The sequence below is a fragment of the Rissa tridactyla genome, chromosome 2, assembly GCF_028500815.1.
Source record: "Rissa tridactyla isolate bRisTri1 chromosome 2, bRisTri1.patW.cur.20221130, whole genome shotgun sequence".
Classification (NCBI taxonomy): domain Eukaryota; kingdom Metazoa; phylum Chordata; class Aves; order Charadriiformes; family Laridae; genus Rissa; species Rissa tridactyla.
Window position 1 is genome coordinate 21,208,519 of NC_071467.1, and position 12,888 is coordinate 21,221,406.

The 12,888-nt window shown below is 41.3% G+C and overlaps 1 protein-coding gene across 1 annotated transcript in view; it reads right to left on the reverse strand.

Annotated features, from left to right (window-relative positions):
- The window catches only part of OXR1 (oxidation resistance 1), a 372,567-nt gene that overhangs the window by 330,268 nt on the left and 29,411 nt on the right, over positions 1-12,888 (reverse strand). Inside the window, exon 2 of the mRNA XM_054193063.1 lies at positions 3,955-4,033. Within this exon, the coding sequence (XP_054049038.1) occupies positions 3,955-3,971 (17 nt within the window). The 5' untranslated portion in view covers positions 3,972-4,033. The remainder of the gene's footprint in view (positions 1-3,954; positions 4,034-12,888) is intronic.

Here is a 12,888-nt window from a genome sequence, read left to right on the forward strand (position 1 = left end):
CACACAACCTGGCCATCCATCAGCAAGCACCAAACTAGCCATCAAAATAGTCTGAATTAAACCTAGTAACACTAGCCCTCCACAGCCTAAGCACTGGCAGTAGATCACACAAGCTCTAGCTGCTGCCTTCTCTATGGACCTTCTTGAGGTTCAAACCCCCTCAAACCTTCTTGAGGGGGAAGGAAACACCGCATACTTGTGGCAGGAGACAACTCAGACTTGGATGTGACAGTTAACTTCTAATTAGCCAGAAATACTTCTGGCAGTTTGTGCACTTCACAGGACCACAGTGGTATCCTCCACAAACCCAATTCAAACACACGCCATGTACAAGGGACAAATGGATGCAGCTCCAGCAATGGAGCCATATCGCATAAACGCTTCAGCAAATGTCCTCATACTTCTCACCTCCCACTTCTCACAATTGCTTCCTTCAGTCTGCTAAACTCATTTAGGGACCAAATGGCTGGGCACTAGGGGTTAGATTTGTCACTTAGGCCACCTTTTGAACTGCTCCAATCTAGGCTAGAGAAGGAAAATAGAACTGAGCATGCCATCCAGGAGAAATACTCTCCAGTTGCCTGGACATAGTCTAAATGAGTTATACAACATCAGGTTTCCAAACTGAAGAACGTATATAACAACAGGTTAGAGTACCCCTGGACATCAAGATGCCAGTGGCAGGCAGACAGTCAGACAGAGTTTACTGCAAATCCCAAGGATGTGCTAATTTGGGGCCTATCTTTGCAGACAAACTTCCACACATAAAATTGGTTCCCACAAAATAAAAATTCCTTCTCTAAAGCCATTTACATACTTTCACCTTCCACAGGAGGAAAATCGGCAATTGCTCCTGCAAGACTGTACACAACATGAATAACACAACATATCAGAAACTCATTGGTGTACGTACTGATCTCTGCTATTTCAATGCTGGTGTCTACTGTAGATTTAATTAAATGGAGAAAAATTAACACAACAGAAAAAAGATGAGAGCAGAATACAAGACAACACAGAGAAACCACAATAGTTCAGTATTTAAAAGCATGGGATCAGTTCTCAAATTAAATTGAAATCAAGAGGAATTCACCTCTTTGTTAGCGCTGTCTGTTCAAATTAACAAAACAGCTTCTTATAAAGCACCTGAGAAGTACCTTCCTCACATACGAATTTTGTCAAAGCTGTTCTGATAGGACATTCACTTTTATCAACTTCATTATTCAGTCTGTTCAACAGGGATTATTCACAAAAAATAAACTTTGTATGCAAAATTAAGAGAAATGAAGAGAAAGGTACACATAAAAAAAGGAGCTGAGATACTTTATACCTGATAACTTCCAAAGATCTGGTGACAGGAGATAATTCAGTTTTTGAGTCAGAGTTTTGTAATTTTGTTAAACTTTTTGTGGAGATTATAATTAGCAATGTATTATTAAACTAATTAAAAACTAATTTTACAAGAAAATAAATCTTAAATCATCCTTTCCTATAGAAAAATAGCTTTGTTCCTCATGATATTTCCAAGTAAATACAGTATTTCTTTTTTAGGAAGAGAATGAATGTATCAAAGATTTTCAAGATTTGATCTTGAAATCAAGAAACCAAGATTTTCAAAAACTCTCAATAGTTTTAGGTAGTCTATATGTAGGAGTTTATAACCTTTACTAAAAGCTCAAGATTTTCTTCTTCACAATTAAGAGTCCTCTATGAAAATTAAATTCAAATTGCACTGCAATTGGGAGAACAAAATACCTGACAAGTACTCAATCACTGCCTAACTAAAATATGGTACCAATCTCAAGAATACTTGATATAATTTCCCAGTTTACACATAGGAGGCTACTAACTCGCAAGTCCACTCTGCCCGTTTCCCTCCCAGAGCAAGAAATCCTTTATTTATTGTGAGTGGTTCAAAACAGTTTGCATAAAGTGAGAAACAGCAGAACACAGTACAGTGGAGAGGCAAAGAACTTCTGTTCCCCAGATGTGCCTTTTTTTCATAAAACCTCTTGTTTGCAGACATGAAAGAGAATTTCATATTGTCTGTAATATTCCTTATGAGGAATTTTCATTTGCATAGTAATTAAGATTCAACCTGGGAGAAAAAAAAAAGATAAAGAATGAAATTTCAAGGCTACCAAACACAATTCTTCATTTTGCCATTGCTTTATAATGCTAAGAAAAGATAAAGAGACTATCCTGAGAGTGAAAAAATGTTTAGATCAGCCCAGAAGGAGATCATATGGGGTAATATTAAACAGTGGCAAAATTAACTAACCCACCTGAATATAATGTAATATAATTTATTTCACTTAGCAGAATGTCTTTGTTTAACCTGAGTGTTAGCATTCTGCAAAGACAATCAATTAAAAGCAGAAATCCTCAAACAGGAAGTTTGCAATTCTGTTAGTGTACCTTCAGCAACAATAATCATCATACTGACAAAACAACAGATTCTGTACTTACCTACAAATAAGACCAAAGGTTCCTTTTCCTGAAGAGTTACCCTAAAAATATACTGCATTTGCATCTCGTATACAAGGTAACGGACTCCGGAATCCGATGCAAGTACCACTTCAGACAGACACAGAATATCCCGTTGAATTTGCTGCCGTGTGAGGCAGCAGTGCTCACACTTGCAGGAGCACAAGGGAGCGGGCAGCCCCTGCTAGCATCCCTGACTCAGAGGCTGCAGCTCACGCTGAAGCCTTGCACAACTCGTGCAGGAGCTGATGCTTTAGAAAACCAAACTGCCTTTTCTTGTTATTTGCCACCCCCTTGCTTCATATGTGCTACTTCTTAAGGGCAAGCTAGCCTTCCCTCTTCCCAACAATTCGGAAGAGGTGAGCTACTTCTCCAGGTGCTCTGCCACTGCATGGGGGCAAACTAGGCTGCCATGCAACTGGGGCACAAGTGCTGAAGTCCTTGACTAACTCATACTAAAAACCTAAAAGCCTACCAACAAGCAAAAAAGCCAGGGTTCACACAGGGGAGCGATGGTGTATAGTATGTTTGTTCCATGGAGAAATCACAGTCTCCTGCGAAGACCCATCGGTGCAGAAGCTGGTGCTTCTGGCAAGCAAGGTGCAAGCACCTGGCAAGGTGCCTCGGGTGCTGCAACGGCTCGTGCGGCTGCAGGAACTGCGGGGGAAGCAAGGCCATGCTGTCTGCTGATGGATACAGGAGAAGAATCACACCACCTGCTGCTTCAGAGGAGCATGTAAAGAGTACAGGAAGCAGAGTGCATGGGTTCAAAAATGTTGATTTTTGAGACATATGGGGTATGACATTGAATCACGCAGAATAAGAAACGGAGGTTACCTAATATTCAGTATGGACTCCCTAAAACTGGACCTTATATTCAGTATGGACTCCAGTGTTGGTGAAACACTGGAACAGGTTGCCCAGAGAGGTGGTGGAGGCCCCATCCTTGGAGACATTCAAGGCCAGGCTTGATGAGGCATGAACCTGATCTAGTTGAAGAAGTCCCTGCTTACTGCAGGGGGGTTGGACTAGATGACCTTTAAAGGTCCCTCTCAACCTAACAGATTCTATGATTCTAAAATGGCAGAAAAGAACCTATCTTACACTGGTGCTTTGTTGTCCTGCTGTTATTTTCTGTACCCAGAAAGCAGGAGGGATGCCCTCCAGCACTACTACAGGGTCGTCTTTGGCAGTCTTGCTTCTTTGGCAGTCTTGCTGTTACCCATACTGCCTTGGGGATACTATTTGCCTTTGTGCTACATGACCTGTATGCCATATACCTGCCAATTAAAGTAGGCCAGAGCTGTACAGCAAAGAAAAACTAATCAATATAACAGAAAGAAGAATATATCTAGCTGATGTATTTTGTATAACAATATACGTAGAAAATGTAAAATTTTCAGATTAGAGTTACAACAGTCATACTTTTTTTTGGAGATGAAAAGTGTAACAACAAAGGTGAAAACTGACCTCTTAGTGCCAAACATGATGGTGCGGGCTTGTTTCACATCTATGAATGCACTGCTCTGCACGGGCTGTTTCTGTTGACCTGGATGAGAAAAGAGAGATAGATTTTTAGATCAAGCAACTCAAGACCTTGATTATAATATACTGAACAATAAGTACATCAGTAAACATCTTCCAGTGCAATGTCAGAGAATACCTGGCAATTTTATAGAAATACAAAGGTTAGCAAAACAATGTAAAGGTTAACAAACAAAAGATAAAAGTTAAAAAACCGAAGACTAAATTCGACTGGTAGGGCTTAAACCTGAGGTTCTTAGAGCAGCTGCTCAACAAAAGAATTACATATAACGTTATGTGGTAGTACAACATCTAAAAGCCCTTGCCTCTGAAAGGGGAAGTCATGTGCTCAAGTGAAATTCAGGTGCCTCAAAGCAACTAAACAAGATCTTCCTGAATTGCCAGTCTGAACACAGCTATATAAATTTACATCTTAATTGCATTTTGGTGCTACATTTATTGAATTAGTAAATTAGTAATTTTTCCAGAAAAAAAAAATTTCCTCAAGTGGGCCTACTAAATATGGACCTACCTTTGTATAGAAAATAAAAATACGAAAATATTAGAGAATAATAGAATAATTAGGTGAGGAGGAACTGCCTAGTCTAACCCTCACCTCAAAGCAAGTGTAATTAGATCAGCTTGCTCAGGGGTATGTCCAGCTGAGTGCTGAACACCTCCACGACCTCTCTGGGGAACCAGTTCCAGTATTTCACCACCATCACGGTAAAAACATTTTTCCTAATACCTGATCAGAATTTTCCATGTTACAACTTGTGTCCACTGCCTCTTATCATATCACTGTATGCCTTCGAGAAAAGTCTATCTCCATCTCCTCTATATCCTCCACTCAGATACTCATTGACAGCACTAAGGTCTCCTCTTGGTCATCTCTTCTTAAGGCTGAGTTGATCCAGCACCAGTCACCATGCAGGTGACTTTCTTTGCTGTAAGGGCACACTGCTGGCTCACACTCAAATTGTTGTTCACTAGGCGCCTCAGATCCCTTTCTGCAGCACGGCTTCCCAGGCAGTTGGTCCCCAGCCCATCTTTTTACACACGGTTATTCCATCCCACGGGCAAGACCTTGCATTTGCTTTTGCTGAACTTTGTGAGGTTCCTGTCAGGCCGTTCCTTCAGGCCTTCAGCTTGCCCAGGTCCCCCTGAATAGCAGCACTGCCCTCCAGCACACTGACTGCTGCCTGCAATTCGATGTCATCCACAAGCTTGCTGAGACTGCACTCCATCCCATCGTTGATGTCATTAGTGAAGATACTAAGGAGTGTTGGTCCCAGTATTGAACCCAGAGGGACCTCACTAGTTACTGGCTGTGACGTTTGCTCTTTTTCAGTCATCAAGAACCTCCCTCAGTTGCCGTGACTTTTCAAAGATGAGAGAGCAGCCTCACAACGACATCAGTGAGCTCCTTCAACACCCTTGAGTGTATCACATCTGGTCCTATGGACTTGTGTACATCCAAGTGGGCTAAGTGATCCCTAACACCGTCTTCCTCTGCTGCAGGTACTGCTTCACTCTGATAGGAGGCTCAGGCATCTGGGAGGCCTGAGGACAAGTCTCTCCAGCAAAATCCAAGTCAAAAAAGCCTTTTTTCCACACAGCCGCACTGAGTAATAGGGCCATGTTCCCCTTGCTTTCCCTTTTGCTGCCAATGTAGTTACAGAAATCCTTCCTGTTGCCCTTCGCCTCCTTGGCGAGTTTCGATTCCCGCTGAGCTTTGGGTTTCCTGACTGTATACCTACATGTTCCCACATTCGCCCCCAAGTAGCCTGCCACTGCTTCCACCATCTGTGGCCTTCCTTTCTGTGCTTGAGCCCAGTCAGCGTTCAGGCCTTTACACAGAACTCCTCCTTCTGGCTTGCCCACCTGATCTCATCACTAGTCTCTGAAAAGCCTCTATCCATCCACTACAGCACTGCAGTCATGAGGGCTATCCCACCATCTACCTGTAATCCCAATATGGTCACAGTGCTGCAACTGTGCATGATCTCCGAATTTCTCCTGTTTGTTGCCATGCTATGTGCATTTGGTAAGGTGGAACAGGAACCTAATGCCCGAAGTCATTAGCTTTCCCTCCTTCTCTGCTGAGAGCCACCCTCCACAACTTGATCACCCATGATCTGCATCTGTCCCTCCTTCCTCATTTTTTGTGGCTCAGGCTCTTATCAGCCATCTCCTCCTCACTTCTCTGGTGGTGCATGGTCTGTTCGTCACTTCTGCAGCTCGTTCCCCATGCAAGTCAGCACCTCGCTCGGTGTGTCAGTGCCCAGGGGAGGTCCCAGGTGCTCTGCAGCCCCACAGCAAGCCAGCAGTAGCCTCCCTCAGTGTGCCATCTGGGTCAAGGCCCCCAACAAGGCAAGGGCATTAGCACCAGTTGGTGCCAGGGAACATGCCCTGTGCGGTGTTGAGACCATCACTGCACACCCTCCAAGCCACTCCAGCCAAGTTTAAGCAGAGATGCTTTGTGTCCCTGCTGTGCTAATGGCCGTGACAAGGGTGCTGCTGCTGCTCCCCGTGAGCTGGGCCCTGCCAAAGCAGGAGGCGGCCATTCCCAGCAGCAGCCTGATACAAAGGTGCCACGAGCAGCTCCCAGCACAACTGGAAGCAGAGACTCAAACTGCTGCGCAAACTGGGAAGAGCAACCATGAAGAGCAGCGCAGGCAGCGCTCTGGTCCTCCACTGCCTGAGGAGCAGCTAAATAGCAACTGGAAAGCACAGGCAGGTGCCAGCCCCTCCAGCTCCTGGCTTCCTCCACCAGGTCCCTTCCCACGAGCCTCCAATGGCTCAGGACCTCAGTTCACTTCCCTTGCCAATGCCATCGCACACACACCCACTGCCCTCACAGCATAGAATTTTCATGCTGCTGAAACCTTTCTGCCCGACTCCCGAATGTTCATTTCAAAACAAAAAGACACAGCTTACAAAATAAAAAAAAAAAATCTATCCAAGTTTAGTTGATATTTAAATGTAAATGTGCAATCTAAATACAACTGTTTTGTTCATCAGGAAGAAGCTGTGATTACATGATCTTGGCTGACAGGAGGATTTTTGTCTACAAACTCCCTCCTAAATTTGTAAGATGCTCAAGGGGACTTCTCATCTCCATGTCACACCAGATAAAATGACAGCAGGTAAAATGCCTTGTTACCTCCAGGCAAGGAAATGCTATTTTCATAGCACCATATTTCATCATGGGTTTGGGCAGTGACATTTTTGTCTCAATTCGCTAGTTGCTCTTAAGGCATTTCATTTTTTGTTTTGCGTAGGGGTTTTTTGTTTTGTTTTTAATTGGTGTGGCTCCTTCACTTGTGCAGCTGCAAAGAAGAGTCGAAGGGAACCTCCCTCTTCCTTTCCATGCCCTCCTGTTCCAGAATCACAGCCTTGCAGCTGGGCAAGCAGCACAAATATCATCAGCCTCAAGTACATTTTCCTTCCCATGCAATTATTCCCCCTGCCACTCACTAACATTAGTCTCTTTACATTGAGAGCATAACAAATGCATTCTTCAAGTTATCTGTCTGTATTAGGAATTTCTAAAGCCTCTAAGTTAGCCAAGTGTCCACTCCAATTGAAAATCAATGGATATGGGGCATGCATATTCCCTGCATGTCTCAGGAAATCACACTCCAGTTCCCTATTTGTGATTGTCAGGCTAACTGGGAGCCTAAGCTATGCCTACACTGTCAGATAGGCAGCTCATCAGAACATGGATGAGATTAAGGAGTGCAACTCAGCCTCTGCCCTAGTGCACACATTAAGTATCTCAAGCCATTTAGATAACCGATTATACAATGTGGAGCCTAAACCTGTAAATGCACTATAAAGATCTGAGTCAAGGGTTCCTTTTTTCTTAAAAGTAGCAAGGTTCAGGCTCCTTAATTTAATTTTCAGAAGTATTCAGGTTGTGACCTGCAAGTCCAGGTCCCATATTTGAAAATTACACAGTCACTTACGATCCCAGGAGCATCCGTGGAACTTTGACACTGAAAATTTTAAACCCATTTTATTCAATAATTTGATGATCATCTATTGATCATCTAGATGATCGTCATTGATGATGATCCTCTATGATCTATTCCCACTAAAAAGCACCATTCACAAGCGTGTATTATATTTTAAGCATCTTGCATTAGTAGGTAAGACTGCCTTTTTGTTTGTAAGAACTTTATCTAAAGGGCTCTGATGCTTTCTGGCTCTTCTTGGATCTAAATAATAATGTTAGTGATGACTTGAGGTACTGCAGTTTCTCAGAAAACAGGACAACCTATTTGAGGAAAACCAATAGGTATAAAATTGCTGAAGCATCCCCCCTTGAAGATGACTGGTACAGAAGTCAGAAGAGCAAGGTGTTGGATATGTTGCTACCTATGTCAGCAGAAACTTCACTGGCAGCATCACCTTCCTTTTCCTTGAGGCACAACTATCTCTTTTTTTTGGAAAACATTAATTTGGACTTTGGACATTTTTTCCCTTGCACAAAAGTTTTTACATGGAAATGTTTCCCACAGCATTTCACTGGCTTAATGAGGGTGTCAGCTCCTGCCTTTCAGCTGAACCTCACCCCTCTCTGGTGGAAGGTACCATCCCCAGGGCAAAGGGGCAGAACACCCTGGGAGAACTGTCCTTGCTCTCTTCTAGAGAGCCACATCAAACCTCTAAGGAAGGCTGTTTAAAGTACGCAGACTCACTTTGCACTGGAGCAGATGAGAAATATGATTTATCTGCTTGGAGATAAATTCTGAAGGCTACAACTTCCAAAATGAGAAACTTCTTAGTAGCAATAGTGATTTCTAGAATGATGTTTTAAAGATGCCATTTTATACAGTAAAACTGGCACAAAACCTCAGTAATCATTTACACCACATATATTTAAGCATAATTTACTGAGATTCACACTGAGTGCTCAAACCCATGCAAATCTGAGTACAAGTATCAAGAATAAAACTATTTTCTGTTAAGAATCGATTGTATCATAGTGATAAATATGGCATAAAATGTTCATACAGAATTACACAAGAAGATCTTTAACATTGACCTGGAGGAGGCAACAGACTGTATTGTCACCAAGTTTGCAGATGGCACCAAATTAGGGGAGACCAGTTGATATGCTTAAGGGCAGGACTGTCATCCAGGGAGACTTGGACAGGCTGGAGGGATGAGCTGACAAGGACCTTCAGACGTCATCAGACGATTCCTGAAACACTGCATCCAGTTCTGCACCCTCCCCTCCATGCAAGAGGGACACAGATAAACTGGAGCAAGTTCAGCACAGGGTCCCCAGCCTGGTCAGGCTGGAGCACTTGCCCTGTGAGGAAAGGCTGGAGGTGCTAGGATGCTCCAGATTGGAGAAGGGGTGGCTTCAGGGGACATAATGGCTCCTTCCAGTACCAATGGGGAAGTTATCAAGAAGACAGAGCCAGGCTCTTCACCAGTGATGCATGGTGTCTCTTTTCACCATGAACACAGTTGAGCAGTGGACCACACTGCCCAGAGGCTGTGCAGCCTCCCTCCTTCAAGCTTTTCAAAACCCGTCTGAATAAAGCCCTGAGCAACCTGGACTGATCTCACAGCTGACCTTGCTTTGACCAGGAGAATGGGCTAGATCCTTTCCGGGGTCCTCTCCAGTTGGAGTTATCCTGTGATCCTATCACTCTATGTATAAAGAAGGAAAAAAAATGGAAGGGGATGTGAAACAATGGTCAAAGTTGGGATAATTAAAATATAATGCTGGTACAAGTATGATGACAGGACGACTACAGATGATTTTTTGTTTCAAGGAAACAGCAAGACGAGAACACTTTAAAATTTCTGTTCTGAAAGGTTAGAAAAACAAATTATATTAAATTCATCTCAGAAGAGGTAGTATATTTAGATTCAGTATATTTATATACAGGACTAAAAGCAACAAACAGGAACAAAATATAGAAAAATATAAACCTGACTTAATTGAGTTGAAAGATACTGAAAGCTAGGAGGGGACAATAAGCAGATGTGGCAAGACCTGAGAAATGAAACATACCCCAGACAGTAAGCCTTGGAAAGTAAAAGCATAACAAAGTATCTTTCACAGGCAGTGGGAAGTCACAAACCAGCAACCAAATCCTAAGATTTTGAGATTTGTTACCTTTGAAATAAAAAGAACTATACATAGAATTTTACTAGTTCAAAAGAAATAACCTAAAGAATGGAAGGAGAGTGACTCCAGTACGCACAGCACTGGGGACACTGGAATACAGAAACTGCATCACTAGTGTACAATTTTTTTGCAGCAGCAGAAAAGCGAACAAGAAAAATTTAAAAAGAAAAGAAATAAGAGAGAAAACTCTAGTTTGGTACTTAGGCAAGTAAAAATGAACATGGATTTACACAGAATAGGTCACACTTACTTAAGTTACAGTATGATGAAGTGACAATGAGAGCTAATGGGGATGAAACAATTTTTGCACTTCAGGAAAGCTTTGATATACTGCCACATTAAAGATAATATGTGATGGCTTTTGATATAAGTTGCAGTAAAATGGAAAGGAAAATTCTAAGAAAGACTTGGCAGTCAGTTAATTTAAGCTATTGCTGGAAAAAGACTGCTGAGAAACAAATCAGCAGACAAGCAAAGCATGAAGTTAAGTAGAAATATTCCTAATTCTATTCCTGCCACAAAGCAATCCCTCAGTGGAAACAAAATTTCTCCATTTACCAAAACCAGTTACTGCTGTACTTCACTAATCATAAAGACTTAAAAAAAAGGCAAAAAACCACACCACCAAACACTACTAATAATGTAAAATAATCTAAGGCTCTTAAATGTTATTCAAACTTCACAAGTATGTCATGAAGTACGCATAAGATATTTAACAAGTACCTGCTCTAAGTTCTTTATACTTGTACCCCAAAGGCAGGTCCTGTGTGTTGATGGGCCCCTCCAAAAGACTGCAATACTACTCCAAAAGATTGCAATACTACCCAAACAGTTTCATGTACTCAGCTAAATCACCCACGAAACCACATTACATTTATTTTGCTAAATTGTACTTTCATACATTTGAGGCCTTTTGAGTAATTCCACCCAATGCCATCAGATTAAAAACATGTAATCTTGGTATTTAGCATGTCTTAACAATATAGCATTAAACCTAAACACCACAGTTTATTAAAAGTTACTGATGTGCTGGCACTTAGAAAAAAAATTCTGACAAATTCACCGACACCCTTAGAGATATCAAAAGATGAAAAAAAAAACCCACAGAAGAAAAGGATAAGATCACCTACAGATGCTCAGCAGAACATTTTTGGTATGTCGGGCTTTTCTTCTGCCCTCTGCCTTGAAAACACTGGCTTTCTCCTGTAGATGTTTGCCCTCTTCCATACTTGAGGAATTATATAGACTATTCTAATCTAACAGCCTGAACTGCTTAGAACAAAGGAGCTGGGTGATATGCAGATACATCCAAAACATATAAAGCAAGAAAATGTCACCTGAATTTTCAAGTACTTTATACGTTAGTGTAAAAAAACTAAGGCATAAAGCAACGTGAGAAACGGTTTTACAGCAAGCAGCCCTCTGCAGTACATAGGATACTTGGGTAGGATCACAACATCTTCCCAAATGCTATGCTTCAAAAAACACAAGTTATGTCTAGTCAAAACCATTAGGGTCATACAGGGTTAAACAGAAGAAATGTAATGGCCCGTGGATACAAAGTGAGATTGATTACTCTGGCCTTAAGCTCTGTGAAACTGCTTCATATCACTTATTTCAGCCTTTTCAGTATACTGCACAACCAGCCATTTCCAAATGAAAAGAAATAACTTCTTCAAACCTTTACGAAACATGCAACACATTTATTGTCTATATAGTCTAGCTTGATTTTTTTTCTGTTTTGTCTAATTACCTTAACACCTGAAGGAACTACACCTTAAAATTCAAATAAACAATCAAAGGTTTAGTTTGGCAGCTTCTTAAGCAACTAAATGACAAATAAAAATAAATGAGCCAATAAAATGAAGTACTATTCAAACAGAGAAAAACGAGATGTAGTTACTGATGTAAAAGACTGATTTATCTGCAATGTAAATGAAATCTTTAACAGCAATTCTTACACAGTGAAATAAACCCAACTGCCATCTGTTGTTGATCAAAGGTCAGTTCACTATCAAGAGTTTAAAAAATAATTCATTTTGCCTACTGTAAATCATGAGGGCAGCCAACATTATGGTCATTCCGAAGTATTAATTCTGTATTTTTTCATTAATATGTTTTTCTGATATCTGAAGGGAAAGTATTTTAGAAATACAGAAATTAACTTCATATATTTTACTATGGTGATTATTTCATTTGTCAAGTCTTCTACAGCAACCACATAGTTGCCAAAGATCTAATACTATTGTCTGTTATGATTACATTTGTAATCCTGTTAATTTAATCTTCTTACACTTACAGTTTTTTCTTTACAAATTAATTAAATTATGACTGCTGCATGCTTTTCATTTGAATCATACAGTTTCCATGACAGATGTTTTTCTTCTTCCAAAATGGAGCTAAATGGTTTTAAGACAACAACAACAAAAAGAATTACCAGTTTGCGTCCTCAGCCCAGCCACAGCTCAGGTGACCTCATCTGGTAATTCTTTCCTCCTTTGTTTTTAAACGCCCATCTTTCAGTCTTTAAAATAATACGATCACCACAGCCTCAGGATATCCTTCATTTCCATTCACTTTCTTTTGCTCCTCTTCCTTTCCTACATTGTACAATACCACCTACGCTAAGTGTAGCTTCTGCCACTAAATGCCCACAGTATATACAATGCAGTGATGTAGGTGTGCTCTACCACTCACTCCCTCTTAGACCATCCACCTTTGCCTAT